Source organism: Mustela lutreola, chromosome 2, assembly GCF_030435805.1.
Source record: "Mustela lutreola isolate mMusLut2 chromosome 2, mMusLut2.pri, whole genome shotgun sequence".
In the NCBI taxonomy this organism is placed as follows: Eukaryota; Metazoa; Chordata; class Mammalia; order Carnivora; family Mustelidae; genus Mustela; species Mustela lutreola.
The window spans coordinates 117,462,445-117,480,422 of NC_081291.1; the positions used below are offsets into that span (position 1 = coordinate 117,462,445).

General features: G+C 45.5%; 1 protein-coding gene across 1 annotated transcript; it reads left to right on the top strand.

Annotated features, from left to right (window-relative positions):
* The first annotated feature begins 11,799 nt into the window (after nt 1-11,799).
* On the top strand, nt 11,800-13,673 carry LOC131825866 (transmembrane epididymal protein 1A-like). Its single transcript, XM_059165221.1, has one exon. The coding sequence runs from the start codon at nt 12,274-12,276 to the stop codon at nt 13,159-13,161; it is 888 nt and encodes a 295-aa protein (XP_059021204.1). The 5' UTR covers nt 11,800-12,273; the 3' UTR covers nt 13,162-13,673.
* The last annotated feature ends 4,305 nt before the right edge of the window (nt 13,674-17,978 follow it).

Below are 17,978 nucleotides of genomic sequence, written 5' to 3' on the forward strand. Positions count from 1 at the left end.
ACTAATTATTAAGGATTTTAAGAATTAATATTAATGTGTGACAACTCCCTGAATCAGATTCTGTCATGTAATGCTCAATAAATGGTAGGTATTGTAGATAATATAATTATTCACAGAATGGGTCTGTTCCTCTGAAAACTGCAGGCATTACCTCTCCTCTCCTCTCCTATGTTTTCAGCCTGTCACTCTCAACTAGTTTCTTCTCTCAGCTTATAAACAAGGTCAAATCTCTACCATCTTCAAAAACAAACAACAAGAACACCTCTGTAAAGAAATTCAGGTCACTCAAGTACTCTCACACTTTGTCGTGGAAGGAGAACCTCCCAAGCGGGAATTCTTGGCTTAACCAATGCCTTTGAGATTTCTGTTTCCTGGGCGAATCTCTCCTTTGGCTTTTTGAATCAGAGATTAGCTTATTTCATCAATTCCAGAAAATTCTCAACTTTTATCTTCTCAAATATTGCCTCTCCAATCTCTCTCCCCTCCTTCCAGAACTCCAAAGAAACATGTGTCAGGTTCTGTACCTTCTCTTATTTATTATCTCTTCTGTGTTTTTGATCTTTATGGCTCAATGCGCTTCATTCTGGATGATTTCTTCTGACTTATCTTTCTCTCCGTTGACTATCTATTATTAAACCTCTTATTGGGCTTTAATTGGATTATTGCACTTTTTAGTTCCACAGCGTCTAATTGCTTTTTAAAGGATTTTATCTATTATTTATTTATTTGTGTGAGAGAGAGAAAGAAAGCAGGAGCAGGGAGCAGAGGGAGAAGGACAAGCATACTCTTCACTGAGAGTGCAGCCACACATGGGGCTCGATCCCATCACCCTGAGATCGTGATCTGAGCTGAAATCAAGAGTCAGTTGCTTAACGAACAGAGCCACCCAGGTGTCCCTGCAATTTTTTTTTAAACCTTTTTTTTTTTTAAGATTTTATTTATTTATTTGTCATAGAGAGAGAAGCGAGAGCAAGCACAAGCAGACAGAGTGGCAGGCAGAGGCAGAGGGAGAAGCAGGCTCCCTGCCAAGCAAGGAGCCCGATGTGGGACTCGATCCCAGGACATTGGGATCATGACCTGAGCCGAAGGCAGCCACTTAACCAACTGAGCCACCCAGGCGTCCCCAATTTTTTTTTTAATCTACATTGTTGCTTTCAAAATTTCCATGTCTTTATATGAAACTTTAAATTCTGTTTTTATCTCCTTGACACAGTATGCATTGCTTTATTAAAGGTTGTACTCAGGAACTCTAACATCAGAGATCCTGGCGAGTCTGTTTCTGTGGTTTATGGCTTCTGTTGATTCTGCGATATGTTGTTTTGTCTCATGTATCTTGTGTGCCTGTGTTCCTTCTGGACATGTTTATGAAATGACTATTTTGAAAATTAAGTTAAGACCGAGGATCCTCTTCCAGAGAGGATCCACCCTGATCTGTCAGCACCTGATGGCACTCAGTCCAGGAACAGGGCTTGAGAGTATTCTAGAGGATGGGCTTATACTAAGTTTCCACCTTTGTAGACATTGACCAGTGACCGTTGACCACCAACTGTGTCCCTCCAGCTCTACATTCTAGATTCTGAGGAATCTGCATGTCTTTAGGACACTGTGGAATGTAATATCGCCACTCCCAGAATCTTGGCCTATTAGCTGCCTCCTCCCAGACAAGACAAGGAGCAAAGTCTCACCCATTTAGGCTCTTACCCCTTCAAGTTCCCATCTATTAATTCCTTTTTTTTTTTTAAGATTTTATTTATTTATTTGACAGAGATCACAGTAGGCAGAGAGGCAGCAGAGAGAGGAGGGGAGGCAGGCTCCCTGCTGAGCAGAGAGCCCGATGTGGGGCTCGATCCCAGGACCCTGGGATTATGACCTGAGCCCAAGGCAGAGGATTAACCCACTGAGCCACCCAGGCGCCCCTCTACAGGTCATTCTTTTACTGTATTTTTAAAAACATTTTATGTATGTATGTATGTGTGTATTTATATGAGAGACAGAGAGAGAGAGAATGGGGGAAGAGGGAGATGGAAGGGAGGGGGAAGAGGGAGAGGGACAAGCAGACTCCCTACTGAGGAGGGAGCCCTATGCAGGGTTTGATCCCAGGACTCCAGGATCATGACCTGAACTGAAGACAGATGACCAACCGACTGAGCCACCCAGGTGCCCCTCTTCTTTTACTAAATTAATGTTCATCTTTGTTTTTCTGGACTTTTTTTTTTTCTTTTGAGAGAGAGAAAGAGAAATAGAAAAAGTGAGCAGGGAAGAGCAGAGGGAGAAAGGGAATCCTAAGCAGGCTCCAAACCTAGCATAGAGCCCGACATGGGGCTTGTCTCATGAGCCTGAGATCATGATCTGAACTGAAATCAAGAGTCAGACGCTTAACCAGTTGAGCCACCGAAGTGCCCCAATAGTCATCTTTATTTGAATGTGTTCTTGTAAAACGTGCTATTATACAGTATATCTTCTTATGTCTCCTCCTGTCAATGCTTGTACCATTCAGCCCTATTCCCATGTGACACCTAACTCAAGGCATCTAACCTCTCTGTAACTCCCCATTGTGTGCCCTGTCTCCACTCTCCCAGCAGTGGACACTCAGTTTACCTCTAACCACTCTAGGTAACCTCTAGCTACTATAGAAACATGCTATAAGGAATTTCTTTATAAGTGTTCCCTTATGTGTTTGTATGATGATTTCCCTGGGTTGTATATCCAGAAGCAGGATTGCTAGGGCATAGGGTGTGCCAATGTAGGACTTAACTTAACCAAGCAGAACCAGACTCCTTGGTCTGGTTGGCCATACCCATACTTCCATCAGTGATACATGATTGATTTCTTTGTCACCAAATCTCCACCTCAGCATTACCCAGCTTTTGAATTGTTACCAGCCAAACAGATGCCAAACGATAACTCACAAACCTTTGAATTTGTGTTTCTCTGATTATCAGGGATTTTGAGCATCTGGTTGTATCCTTAGTCGCTTCTTGTGTTTCTCTTTTGTTTGCCTGTCCATATCCTTTGTCCATCTTTCTATTGAAGTTGCTGGGATTTTTTTCCTTACTGATGGGCAGATAAGGAGGGGAAAGGAAAGGAGGAAGAGAGACAACCAAACACATCTTTATCTAACCCCAGTGGAGCTGGGGTCAGGTAAAGAAGAACCCTTCACCTTAGACAGAGTTCTTAGCCTGAAATCATAGAAATGATCTCTGGTGGATTTCAGCAGAAAGGAGGGTTATTAAAGCAATGATTTAGAGGACTAAGGACCAGGGCAAAATCTAGGGCAGGTGGTTAGGGTCTGTGCCTACTTCAAGTGAGGCCACTAAGGACCAACCTGGCATTTCCAGCTCCTTATGGGGGGAATCTGATACCCTAGGGGTCCCTGACATGAGCCATTGTAGGAAGGAATAATATGACACCACAGATAATGCTTGCCACAAAGGAGGATGTCATCTCTTATGCAAAACCCACTCATCTCCAAACTTTGGGAGCCCAAGGGATTTAGTGGTTTTGGAATAACAGGGAGGCTGATCCTCAACCTTACCTGAACCCAGACTACTAAAGCCACAGGTATGTACTTTGAGAAGAGAGGGTGGTGGAGGACCTAAGGGAGGGGCCTCACAGAATGTTAGAGACCTGCAGAGCTCAAAGAATCTTCGTGTGAGGCCCCTCTCGCTGGTAGAAAAATAGCTGTTCCTGTCTCACTTCACCGTGGAGAACTGGCAGAGATCTAGACCAGGCAAGACCAGAGCCCTCCCAGCTGTCAAGGCCCTTCTCTGTGGAGCCCCAGCCTCAGAGATCCAGCACGGCTGGCAGCAAGAGTGGACCCCACAGTGCTGGCGACTCCACAGGCCAGCACAGGCCACAGCGACAGCACAGGCCAGAGGACAGGAAGGCGGTGGCCCAGGGGCTGCAGCTTTTCAGGGGGCTACCTAAGACAGCAGCTGGAGAGTCAGGGCCCAGCAAGCAGCGTGGACAGTTGGTCTGCATGTGGCCAGCAACATGCCGGCAGACTAAGCGGAATTGACTCCTGGGGCAGGGAGACTCCATAACCATCCTTAATGCAGAAGCTGAAGGGAAATTCTGCAAGATTCTAAGACCCTCTGAGAAAAAGTGGAGACTAAAAGCCATTAAAACGCAGATGCTCATGTTAATCGGACTGGACTTAGAGCCCCAGGCTGGTGAGACCTGGTGTATTGGTACCTCAGCCATAATAGCGAACGTAATGGTCATGCCGTGTACCTTTCTCATGTATTATTAGCTCAATGCCTGGGCAGAACAGTGAAAGCAAACGGAGCAAAGGGGCTTGACACGCCTTCTTCTGTCTCCTGTGAGCACATGCCTGAGAGGTGAGCCCACCTGATCAGCCATTGTTGGGCCGTCCCCGAGCTCCTGGCAGCCTGGGAGGTGCAGGCATTCTCTGTGAATGTCTGGTCACTGCTGGGACCATGTCCTACCAAGAGATATGAAGACAGAGGTGGTGGCAGCAGGTACCTGTGGAGGAGGTGGAGGAAGCTGTTGCCTTCTTAATAACCTCCTTACTAAATTCTTCTGTCCTCCAAGGATAAGCTGATGGTGACGGTGGGAAGAGCCTGAGGAACTTGTCCCCCTCCACATGCTGGGGCAAGCAGATCACTGGGTTTAGCCTTCTTCCTGCTGTAATGAAACAAGCATGGCTAGCACAGCAGCACAGTAAAGCCGGGCTGGGCAGCCAAGACCATAGCCTTTAACATAGCCTGTTGATCCACACCTTGGTCACTGCAGCCATGTGTAATGAAGTGTCTTTCAGCCACTGGAGCCCCTGGGCATCTCCCCACCTTCTCCTGACCCCTGACCTTAAAGGAAAGGCGTCCATGCTGGCACTGTCTACAGCCTCTCGCACCATGGTTCTCCTCCTAGCAAAGGACAAGTACTGAGTACCACCATGTCCCCTGGGTCCCAGTGGAGAGGTCGAGAAGCTCAAGGCAGAGGTCATGCTGCATGTTTGCGTGCCCGGATGCAAAGCTGTCCTTTGAGGATGCTCACTGGTGGGCAGACTGACGTGTCTTGAGGGCCAGTTTCACTTCCTATCTGTCCCATGAGCCATGTTCTCATTTACCTGGGGCTTTTAGCTTCTGGATGGCTTCAGGATCTTTCAGTCTATCTGTCTCATTGCACAAAGGGGGTTTCTGGGCCTCTCTGGAAGGGTGGAAGCAAACACAATGTGTCTCTCCTGACAGGTAGAGGGTTCTAGAGAATGGGCTGATATGGAAGGGAGGACGAAATAAGGGAAAGCCCATGGAGAGTGAGCACCTGGACAAGTCTTTCCAATTCTCGCTGGCGTGATTTCTCTGAGGAGGGTTAGGAAGACGAGGGTGAGAGCCGCCATATTCGCCCAAGCTCATCACTGACAATAGGCCCCTGTGTCTATGTGCTTTTTGGTCCTCTTTGAAAACAATGTTAACAGATCAAAATCCAGAATTGCCCTCTGGGGTGGAGAGAATAGATAGGTGAGAGAAGTCTCTATACGGATCTGAAGATAGTCTAGGTGGAGAGAGTCAAGCAACATGCTTGGGCATGAAGTTGTTGGTGGGTTTCTTCACTCTTCTTTATTTTTTTTTTAACGATTTTATTTATTTATTTGACAGACAGAGATTACAAGTAGGCAGAGAGGCAGGCAGAGAGAGACAGAGGAGGAAGCAGGCTCCCTGCTGAGCAGAGAGCCCTATGTGGGGCTCAATCCCAGGACCCTGGGATCATGACCTGAGCTGAAGGCAGAGGCTTTAACCCACTGAGCCACCCAGGCACCCCACTCTTCTTTATTTTTAATGTGAAATTTTTTAATTGAAACATAATATAAATACAGGACGGTACCCAAATCACAAGTATACAGCTCTGTAGCTTTTCCCCAAGTCACCTTTGTAAACTGCACCTAATCTATAAAGAATTTCCCCAGAATTCCCGAAGCGCCCTCAGGAGTCCTCCTGGTTCCTTCCCGTCATGCTCACCACCATCATGACTTCTAACACCGTGGGTTAGTTTTACCAGTTTGGGAAATTTATATGAATAGAATCATATATCAGTGAAGGACTTTTAAGAACAAAAATATCTAATAGCCAATATCAAGGATTTTTGCTCTGGGTTGCTGTAATACCCAGTCACCATCCTCACACAGACAATAAAGCCTGCTGTGCAAATAAATGCGTTGTGTAAGCATTTTTGTTTTGTTTTGTTTTGTTTTGTTTTCCAAAGGGTAGAGGTGGAAATCAATGAAAAGGGGCTGAGTCTCCCCTCTGGGTCAGAGCAAAGGGCACTGCTGCAGAGCATGTCTACAAGTGTGAACGCAGCCAGAGCCGAAGGCAGACTCCCAGAGTCTGACAGGAGCAAAACCCCAGCCCTGGAGCATTGGAGAACCTTGGACAGATCATTGGACTTCCCTCCTGCCCAGAGTGCTGGACGGGGCTTGAGTAAATTCACCTACATTTCAAAAGACGGAGTGGCTTGGCTAACATCTGGCTAACAAAGTAGATACGCATTTCATCAGATAATATACGAAGAATTCACTTGTCATCCCCATGGACACATGGTCATCCCTATTTGATGTTTACTGGCTGGTTAGTCCTGTGTGACATATACCTGCATGAGTCAGATGACGGTGCTGAGTCAAACCTAGCATGCCTAAGTCTGGAAGACAGGACAGGGAAACTCAGGCACAGACATGAGAAGGGACCAAAGAATAACCCCCTGCTGATAGAGGTTGCCATTCAGCAACCTACACAGAAATGTTGCTGCTCGGTACAGAAGGCAGGGAGAGGGTTTCCAGGACCCGTCTTGGGCAGGAGACAGACCAAATCTTAAAGGAAAAGTAAAAAGGGAAACTTCACTGCCCCTAGTAGCAGCAACAGTTGAACCATGATCAGCTGGGTTGGGGAGGCAGGGAGCCCACTCAGCTGAGAGGGCAGGACCCACCTGCCAACAGTAACCCCAGACAGCACAAGGTGGTCCTCAACCTGACTGCAAATTGCAATCACAGGAAAGGAGTTTGTTTTTCACCTTTTTTTTTACTGTACATAATATAACATAAAATTTATCATTTTAACCATTTCTAGGGTGGCGTTAAGTACATTCACATTGTTGGGCGGTCATCACCACCATCCATCCCCCTCTAGAACTTTTTATCTTCCCAGAGAGAGGCTCTATATCAGTTAAACAGTAACCCCCCTCCCCCCTCCCCACCCCTAGCTCCTGGCAACCAAGTTTCTATTTTCTGTCTCTAAGAATTTGACCGTTCTAGATACCTCATATGAGTGGAGTCATACAGTATTTGTCCTTTTGTGTCTGCAGGGGAGATTTTAAATCCTGAACCCCAGACTAATTAAATCAGGACTTCCAGGGTAGGGCCCAAACATATAAAAAGCTCCCTGGTGATTCCAATGGGCAGCCTTGAAAACCACTGCGTTAGAAGGTCTAAATCAAATTTACTTTCAGGAACCGCTTCGAATAACAAACACCTGCTGGTTGATGCCAAAAATTCCTTTAGTCGTGAGCAAAGTTAAGGATTTTTTTCTTCAGGTGGAGATGAGGGGCTTGAAATGACTGACTGAGATATCACATCCACTAAAGATGAATGTATCTTTAGTGTAAGTATTATCAGACACCGCCTCCTTTTGAAAGCCAGGATGACTCTGAGGGTAGCAGATGATAAATAACTGTCCACTTGGAAGATGGGGAGAGACAGACACACCAGGGACTCATGGTCACTTTGTGTGTGTGTTGGAAGGGGGTGATAAAAGTTAGTCCTGCTTGGGCATCTGGGGTTAGTGAGATCGGGATCGGGTCCCGCGTCAGCGCGGAGGCTGCTTCTCCCTCTTATACTCTCCCCTCTCGTGCTCTCTCTCACTCTCTCTCAAATAAATAAATTAAGTCTTACAAAAGAAAAAAGTTGGGGCACCTGGGTGGTTCAGTGGGTTAAGCTTCTGCCTTTGGCTCAGGTCATGATCTCAGGGTCCTGGGATGGAGCCCGACATCAGGTTCTCTGCTCAGCAGGGAGCCTGCTCCCCACCCCCACCCCCCCGCCCTTGACTGCCTCTCTGCCTAGTTGTGATCTCTCTCTCTTTCAAATAAATCAATAAATTTCAAAAAAAAGTTAGCTTTGCTTACCTTCAGTTACCTTAGCATCAACACTTCAATACTTGCCCAGTTTACTGGAACGGCGCCACTGTGACATATGGTTCCCATCAGCTGTATTTTTGCACGATTTTTGAGTCCCTCCTCCCTTTTTAATTTAACCACACTGACTTCATTACAAAGGAACTCTACTTACATGGATTCTAACTGAGGCGTGAGCAGTGTCTTGTTCAGGGAAGACCTCCTTCTATTGCTTGTTTTCTCAGAATTAGAAATACATAGAAAATGATCAGGTAGATCAAAGAGACAAAGAGACAAGACACAGAAAGATGCAAACATATATAAAATGCCAGAATGACAGGGAAGATCCACACCAAAAAGATATGGTTTTTCCATTCTGAAGGGAGGGAGGCATGGGATTGAGACAGGAAAGATCTGAATATTTATTTCTCTAAACCCTGGAAGCAAACATGACAAAATGTTAACACTTGTTCATTCTGCATTGGCATTTATTATATTACTTTTTAAACCTGTCTGTGCATTTTTTGGTTTTTAAAATATGTTAGTATAATATTATATCTTTATAAATAATTGTACATGTGAATATACATGTATAAAGAAGTGTTTTTAGTGACAGGAGAGCTTTTACAAAATTTTTCAAGTTGGAAATTTTGTCATGAAATTAAATTACTAAAGCCTCATAGAACAATTGAAAGATACAAAAAAAATAAAGACACAAATGAATATTCCCCATAAAACTACCATGTAGAAATTGCCACATTTCGATGTCTTCATATTGAAGATTTTTCTCCATGCATTAAACAATCGCATCATTGATTTCAAATTTTCGGTTAGTTTCTGATGACAAAAACACTCACTCATTGTAATATGCAGCAAAAGATAGTTCAGGAAAGACAAATTACTTAAGTTCTTACTACCTGGCATGCCCCTAACCAGGCTCTCAATGGCAAAAACCAAGATGTGATGATGCCAGTTAGGAAGAGAAAGACACAGTTGGAAAGATTGGAAACAGCATACAGTGTCAATAAGGAGTGTTATTACCAGGGTCTTCACCTTCCTTCATCTCCTCCTCTAGGTCTTCATATGATAAAGCTATCCAATCATTCACTCAGATATTGCAGGGCTGGACCCTAATGCTAATTTGATCTTGGCTTAAATGTTATTTCTTTTATGATTTGATCTGAAGGATTCACTCACTATTGCAATTGCCTCAATTTTTTTTTTTTTTTTTGAGGGAAGAAGGCTTACTATTTAACACCCTCTACCATTTTTTCGTTGTTGTTTACTTGTATATTTATTTGTTTCTTGTCTCTCTTCATTATTGGCTCCTCAGGGCCTAGAAGTATCTGACATTAGTAGTACTATTCTTGAATGAAAAAAGTGAATCAAAGAGCCTTTGGTGGTCCTGCCTACATAGGATCATGAAAGTATCTTCCTTTAATGACCATTAGATACGTAGCCTAAGAAGGCAACTTGGTGAGGCACCTGTCCTGCATCCACACCTCTTCCTCCCAACCTCCTTATATGGCTGCAATTCTATGTCCCTGTTTTAATCAGAACCACTTGCCTCAGTCAATACCAATATCCTTCTTTTTTGCCTGTTTGCCTCGTGACTGAGGAGCCTGAAATATACATGTGATTGCCTCGGCTTCTGGTTCAATGAAATCATCAATGTGTCCTTTGGTGGGCATATCTTCCCTTGGATATTAAAATTTTGAATTCTCAAGATTCAGTGTTCTTAGAATAAGAAAAAAATGTTTTAAGGGATGCCTGGGTGGCTCAGTTGGTTAAAGGTCTGCTTTCAGCTTGGGTCAGGATCTCAGGGTCCTTGGATCAGGCCCCATGTGGGACTCTCTGCTCAGAGAGAGTTTCCTTCTCCCTCTGCCTGCCATTCTGCCTGCCATTCTTTCTCTCTCTCTTAAATAAATAAATACATGAATAAAATCTTTTTTAAAAAAAGCAAGACAATTTTTTAAAAAATTTGGATAACCATTTACTATTATAGTAGCCTTAACATTTTTAGCTTATCACTTATCACTTTTTAAAAAGATGTTATTCATTTATTTGAGAGTGACAGAGTGAGTGAGTAGTGGGGGAGGGAGAGGGATAAGTAGACTCCACACTGAGGGCGGAGCCCAATATGGGGTTCGGGGCTTGATCTCACAACCCGGAGGTCATGACCTGAGCTGAAACCAAGTGTCGGAAGCTTAACCAATGAGCCACCCGGATGCCCTCATTTCTCATTCTTCACCACTTTTCCCACTTGGCATGGAGGAGTGAAAGAACTACCTTATCCTCCATGAAGAGAAGTCTGTGTTGTTAAGGCTACAGATAGGCTCCCACTTTTGTAGATTTATTGGCTCCTTACAGTTTTCTTTGAATGACTAGCCACTTTATGCCCTCTGCTCATTTTTCTACTGAGGCATTCATTTTTAACTTTTTTGATTTGTATTGTTAGGAGACCTATACTTTGTCAAATATGGAGTAAAATTTTATAATTTATGTTTCCCTTGAAATTAATTTTTTTAAAGATTCATGAACACGTATTTTTATTTTTTAAGATTTTATTTATTTATTTGAGAGGGAGAAAGCACATGAGCAGGGGCAGAGGGAGAGGAAGAGGGAGAAGCAGATTCCCATCTGAGCAGGGAGCCCAACATGGGGCTTGATCCCAGGACCCCAGGATCACAACCTGAGCTGAAGGCAGGCGCTTAATTGACTGAGCCACCCACGTGCCCCTATTTTATTTTTATTTTTATTTTTTATTTTTTTAAAGATTTTATTTATTTATTTGACAGAGAGAGATCACAAGCAGGCAGAGAGGCAGGCAGAGAGAGAGAGAGGAGGAAGCCGGCTCCCTGCTGAGTAGAGAGCCCGATGCGGGGCTCGATCCCAGGACCCTGAGATCATGACCTGAGCCGAAGGCAGCGGCTTAACCCACTGAGCCACCCAGGCGCCCCGCCCCTATTTTATTTTTAAAGATTATATTTATTTATTGGGAGGGGAAGAGAGATAGCACATGTAGAGGGGGGCCAGGGGTAGAGAGAAAGCAGACTTCCTGCTGAACAGGGAGCCTGACATGGGGCTCAATCCCAGGACCCTGAGATCATGACCTGAGCCAAAAGCAACTGTTTAACCAACTGAGCCACCCAGATGCTCCTTGAAATTAATTTTAATTGTAATTTTAATATATGATAAATTATTCATTGTAATGCTTAATTTCTGTTAATAAAAAAGTTTTACATTTTTAAATATAATTAGGTTCCTCCCTTTTTTTTAAAATGGTTTCTGCTTTGGTAATATTCATAGGAATACTTGAACAACTTTAACATCATAGGAATTCTGCAAGGAACATTAGTAATAACATAGAAAAATTACTAATAATCACTACATCATTTTTAATGTATCAGACACTCACATACCTTATTCTATTTAGTACAGGAAACCTCTGAAGTAATTATTATCCCCATTCTACTGGTCAGGAGACTGAGGCTCAAGAAGACACAGTAACTTGCCCGTCATCATGTGACTTACAAGTGTTGGAACTGAAAGTCATTTAGTCACGTACAAACTCTGGACTTTATCAGCAAATGAGTAGATCTGGGTCGCCATCCTGGCTCTGCTGTGCTCCCGGCTAGATGTGACACCTGTTCGTGTGGTTTCACCGCTCAGAGCCTTAATGTCACCTATACCTTTTGTTCCACTCTCTCATAGAGTTGTTGAGGGATTAACTGAGGGGAAAAAAGATGTAATACGACTGGCACAAAGAGACAGTCAACAGTAAGAAAGTCAGCCACCACCCCTTAATCACCTCTTTCCGTCCCCTCTCTTTGTGGGGGGTGGGGCAAAGGGGATGGAGGAGAAACGGTCAACTACGTGAGGTGCAGAGGTTGGCATCCCAAGTTTGGCTGACCTAAGGAAGGAACGGAGTGAGGCAAAGTGCCACATGGCTGAAAGATCCCACCCAGGGAGTGGCTCGGATGCTTCCAGCACAGACGTGTGTCCTTTCATGTGTGGGAGGTAGGGGTGGAGCTGGAGCAGGAAGATATCACCACAGCTTAGAAGCCGCCACTCTTGCTTGTGAGGAGAGCCCCGCGAGGTTGCCACTCACCTGCCGGCTCTCGCTCTGCTGGCTCCAGCACACACAGCGAGACCATGGGTACCTTCCAAGGACACCTTCTGGCAGGAGTATTCTTCCTCGTCTTCTCTCTGTACTATGCAGTGATGATGTCCTTGGCCCTGCTGCGGGGACAGAGGTTACTCAGACCCCCTTTGCCCCCAAGGGAGAAGCGAGGACACAGGTGGTGGCAGCGGGTACCTGTGCAAGGGGTGATGAAGGTGGTCATTGCCCTGGGCGGCATCATTCCTGAGTTCTTCTACCCCCCAGGAGTAAACCGGATGAAGATAATAGACTGGGAGAACCCTCAGCGGCCGTTCATATTTTACAACAACTGGGGTCATGTCACCATGTATGGGTTCTTCATGCTCAGTGGTGTGGTGGACATCGTGAGCCAGGCATGTCAGGCATGGCAGAACGTCAAGCTGGAGCGAGCAGCTGAGGCCCTGGCCTTCTGTGTGCTGGTGCTGCTGATGGCCGCCCACCTGGAGAACAAGGGCACCCTGGAGATCCGCGTGCATGTGCTGTTTGTGGTGCCCACCTTCCTGGTGAGCCTGGTGCTCATCATCGAGGTCTGGGTCCCTGACCAGCCCACGCTGTGGGTGCTCAAGAGCTGGCTGGGACTGGTGCTGAGCTGCTGGATGTTACAGCTCTCTGTGCTGATGTACGTTCCCCTCTCGGGGCAGCCCTGGAAGGCAGAGAACCCGGGAGACCTCACCTTCCTCACCATCTTCTTTTGTTGGTACCTGGCCTTGGGTGCCGCCCTACTGGCTGCCATCTACGGTCTCTGCAGCCTCTGGCACCATCGCTTCTCCTCCTGGAGGGAGACCCCAGGGGCCAAGTACCAGCCGTGTCCCAGAGGCTACAGCAATGAGGAGCTGGAGAAGCTGGGGACAGAGGCCATGCTACAGGATGGGGGCGTCTAGGTACAGAATCTGTCTCTGCGCGGTGCCTGTTGTCCCTAGAGTCTGAAGGGTGCCCATGGTGCGCGCAGCCCGGAAAGGTCCTGGGATCTACCATGTGGCTGCCTGTCCCAGGAGTCATCTTCCTTGTTCCTAAATAAACCTTTCAGCTCCTCGGGTTACTTCAGTCTGTCCCTCTGTTTTCTCCAGGTCAGCCTCTTTCCTGCCTCACTACCTCACTGCCCCATAGGGCTCCCGACCGTGGACTTCCGTGACGTGAGAACAAGGAGTAGGGCTTTTCTCTGACAGCTTTTGGGATCCAAGAGGAGACAATGAAATGAGGAAATAGAGGAAACCAGAGAGTCACTGGGACTCTGTGGGAGAGTTCTATCAGCTTGAGGCAGAACTGGCTGAGTATGTGCGGCTCCAATGTTTAAAGGTGTGAAAGAGAGGGTGTCCGTTTTTGCGTCGTGGTGAGGACTTCTGTTTTCTTCACTTCTCTCTCTGTCTTATTTACGCTGAGTGTAGCAGGATGAAGAACCGGTTCTAGAACTGTTGCTACAGTTGCTTTTAGTCTAAACTGAATGAGACTACTTCTGCCCTCTGCAGGAGCCAGGGATGAGGGGAAGAGGGTAACAGTCAATGGAGCAGGGGCTCAAGTCTGAGAGAATGGGAGCAAAAGGGAAGGGCGTCCTGGAGGCGGATGTAGGAAACACGGATGCTGAAATGTTATTTTCAGTTGCTCGGGTTTTGCCGCCATACAAAACTCCGTTGTCCCAACTCTTTCAGTAAAGTCTATGTTATAAGTCTGTGTGTGTCTAGGTGTGAGTGATTCTGGGCCCAGATTTCAGTTGGTGGGGGCAGACAGGGAAGAACTGCTCTGAAACTTGGGGTGAACATGAGCCCAGGAGTTCTGAAGAGGCAGGAACTCGGAGCTGAGAGAAAACAGAAAACGCCAGCCGTTGGGATTTGCAGAACTGTTCAGCCAGTCATTGAGCTTCTCCCAGAATGAGGACAGAAGGTGCCAGTAAATTCCTATACTCCATGAAATACTGAAAGCCAATTCTATAAAAATACTTATCCCTGGGTAGAGCCAGAAAGCCACTGCTTCTGATAGCATGAGTCTGCATATGTGAGACAGATAAATCCAGCCCTTGGAGATGGGAAGAAGCAGGAAGAAGGGTCATCAGGGGGCTGGCCACGGATGTAGAGAAAGGACCACAGAGCAAGGCTCCTTCTCGCGAGGCAACCAAAGTGCTGCTGCTTCTCATGCAGTTAGAAATGCTGTCCTCAGAGACCAAAGAGCTGTAGGAAGCACAGAGAGGTGTTTGCATTTGCAAGGTAGGAGACAGGCTGCATGCTGTCATCTGAAATGTCATCAAAACCAGCCCCCACCCCCATACACAAACACAGGGTACAGGTGCATGGCAAATGGGCTCTGGAAACTCCAGGATGAGAGCTGAAGGCAGAGAAGGGAGCAGGGAAAGGGATGGAGTGGGGCAGGGGTCTGGCAGCTCACACCAGCAGGGCTTGGAGGCGGGGAACAGTGTGGATCTAGAGGAAGAGAAATGTATCTTCCTGCAGCAGCTGGTAACGAGGCCAGCCCAGCTTCCTTCCCAGCAGAACAGGAACCAACCTAAGGAGAGGCCAACACCTTTCTTTCTTGTCCCCATCCTAAAAAGCCCAGAAACAGAGCCAGATTTACCCTGAAGCTAATAAAGCTTAAGCTTCAGGGCTCCTCACTTTCCCTCTCCAAATGTAAAGCCCCAGGAGGGCTCATATGATCATATGATTCATACGATCACTTACACTGATAAACTGCCAAAGTAAGATATTTGTGTATTCTTTTTTCTAAAGAGGGACCTCCTACTTTAGGTATAACTTTAGGCTCCACAAAACCTGGCTTTGCCTCCACCCTGAAGGAGTAACACCGGTTTACTTTCAGGATGCCTTGTGATCAATGCATCTCTTAGAACATTCCTTATTTGAGGATAATGATAAGACACTTTCTCCTTCAACTTGGAAATAAGCAGCTTAAAATTCTAATGACAGCACCAACCTGACTGAAAAACACCTGCTAGAGTATAATCCATCAGTTAACAATTCCCTCAGTGACCTGTTGTTTTCAGATACTGGGCCTGATTCAATAAAGAGGAATCTGACAGGTTGAGGACTGGTGGCTAGGGGGAAAGGTGGGGAGTGATTTATGGAGGTGGGTCCTGTTTATCTTCCTCTATGCTATGTCGGGGAGTTTCTGTCCTGTACATCTGGCCTTTGCCCAGTGTATTAGTCAGGGCTCTCCAGAGAAACAGAACCAATAGGATAGAAATTTTTTAAAGGAATTGGTTTATAAGACTGAGACAGCTAACAAGTCCAAAATAGGCAGGGCAGGCCAGCAGCCCAGAGACCCAGGAAAGAGTTAATGTTGCCATCTTGAGTCTTGAAGGTAGCCTAAAGGCAGAATTCCTTCCCTGTTTAGAACACCTCAGTCTGGCCTTTTAGCGCCTTCAACTGATTAGATGAGGCCCACCGATATTGTGGAGGGTAATTTGTTTACTCAAAATCTAGGGATTAAATGTTAATCACATCTAAAAAAGACTGGCACGGGGCGCCTGGGTGGCTCAGTGGGTTAAAGCCTCTGCCTTCGGCTCAGGTCATGATCCCAGGGTCCTGGGATTGAGCCCCAGCTCTGCAGGGAGCCTGCTTCCTCCTCTCTCTCTCTCTCTCTACCTGCCTCTCTGCCTACTTGTGATCTCTGTCTGTCAAATAAATAAATAAAATCTTAAAAATAAATAAATAAATAAAAATAAAAAACACTGGCACGAGGCAACATCTAAACCAGTGTTTGGCCAAACAGCTGAGTTCCATGGTCTAGCCAAACTGACACATGAAATTAACCATTATACTCAGCATATGGGATCATGGTCACTCAAACATAATTTGTCCACTGTGTTTGTCGTGACTTTTGAGACTTTCCCAAATAAACTTCATTTTAAAAGAACTTCTTCAGGGGGGCACCTGGGTGGCTCAGTCGTTGAGTGCCTGCCTTCAGCTTAGATCATGATCCTGAGGGTCCTGGGATCGAGCCCCGCATTGGGCTCCTGCTCAGTGGGAAGACTGCTTCTCCCTCTCCCATTCCCCCTGCTTGTGCTCCCTCTCTTGCTGTCTCTTTCTCTGTCAAATAAATAAGTAAAATATTTTTTTAAATAATTTTTTAAAAAATAAAAGAACTTCTTCGGGGTGCCTGGGTAGCTCAGTCAGCTGAGCATCTGACTCTTGATTTCAGCTCAGGTCATGATCTCAGGGTTGTAAGATCAGAGCCTCATGTCAGGCTCCACACTGGGCATGGAGCCTGCTTAAGATTCTCTATCTCACCCTCTACCTCTCCCCACTTGCTGTTTCTAAATAAATAAATAAATAAATAGGGGATGGGAGATGGGATAACTGGGTGATGGGTGTTAAGGAGAGCACGGGATGTAATGAGCACTGGGTGTTATATGCAACTGATGAATCACTGAACTCTGCCTCCGAAACTAATAATACACTATATATTAATTGAATTTAAATAAAATAGATAAATTAAAAAAAAGTAAATAAATAAGAGAACTTAATCGTTATAAGTTCTGATTGCAGTGTGATCATGACCATATAGGGCTATCTGGCCTTCCTCCCTTCCCTGTTCCCTCAAAGAAAGAAAGTGGTGGGTATACAAGTCAGTGAGTGACATTTATTTTTAAAGATTAAAATCATGTTTAGAGAGTTTTTTTTAATTATTCATAGTATATATTTTAGACGTATTACAATATAGCAAAAAATATTTTTAAGTGTTTTGAAATCTACCATTCTTCCCCCACCCAGAATTAATGACTGTCTGGGAGGGCTAAAAGAGGAGGAAGTTATTTCGATCAGAGTGGGTGATAGGGTTTCTATATCAGAGATGAGCCCTTTCTTGGTGATGACGAGGGATGTGCCTGATGACTAACGTGTGGATGAGTAAAGAGGCTTGGAGGTCAAGGTCACTAGAAGATGAAGAAATCCACAGCTGGGAATCTAGAATTGTGGGAAGGAATGGAGGAAGGATCATGACAGGGCTAGGAAGATAGCAGCATTGGGATGGAGGGCCCCAGAGCCTAGTCTCCAGTGAATCTGGGGTGTGTGCATGGGGGGAGACCTAAGGCATCAAAGAGGGCAGAAGACAGAAAGTGTGGCTACCATGAGCTTCAAGAAGGAAGTGATTGGGGTTAAGCAAAAATGGTAACACCTACCCCACAAAGGTATTGCGAGAAATAAATGAGGTTGCATGTGTAACACTTAATTCAGAGCTTGAGGTATGGTAGATGTTCAATCGATATTAGTTCGAGAGACTCAGTATACAAATGGGCAATTGCCAGACTATATATATGAAAATAAAAATCTGACCTACAATCTGCAGCATCCAGTCCAGGTAACCAACCCCCTATCCACAGTAATCTGGCCAGGAAGCCAGCCTGCTACCTGTAAGTCAGACCATAGAAAGTCAACTAGCTATCACTAGTAGTAGGTCAGGAAGCCCAACAATAATCCCTATAACAACTAACCCCAATGGGCAGGACCGGATGAATAACCAACAGTTTCCCTCATTTTTGCCCTATTTCCAACTTAGGACCAACCAGAGAAAGCCAAAGATGCACACCTAACCAATCATGTGGGTTTCCCACTTCTAGTTAGCCTGCCTGCGGCTACCCCCTACCAACAGCCTCCAATCGGGACATAGCTGAAGCCTCCCTTTTCTCCCACTGTAAAGCTTTCCAACTCTCTGCCTGGCAGAAAGCAACTGACAGAGGCTGATTCCCTTGCTATAG

Coding starts and splice junctions, on each gene's coding strand:
- LOC131825866 (XM_059165221.1), top strand. CDS start 12,274: ATGGGTACCTTCCAAGGACACCTTCTGGCAGGAGTATTCTTCCTCGTC.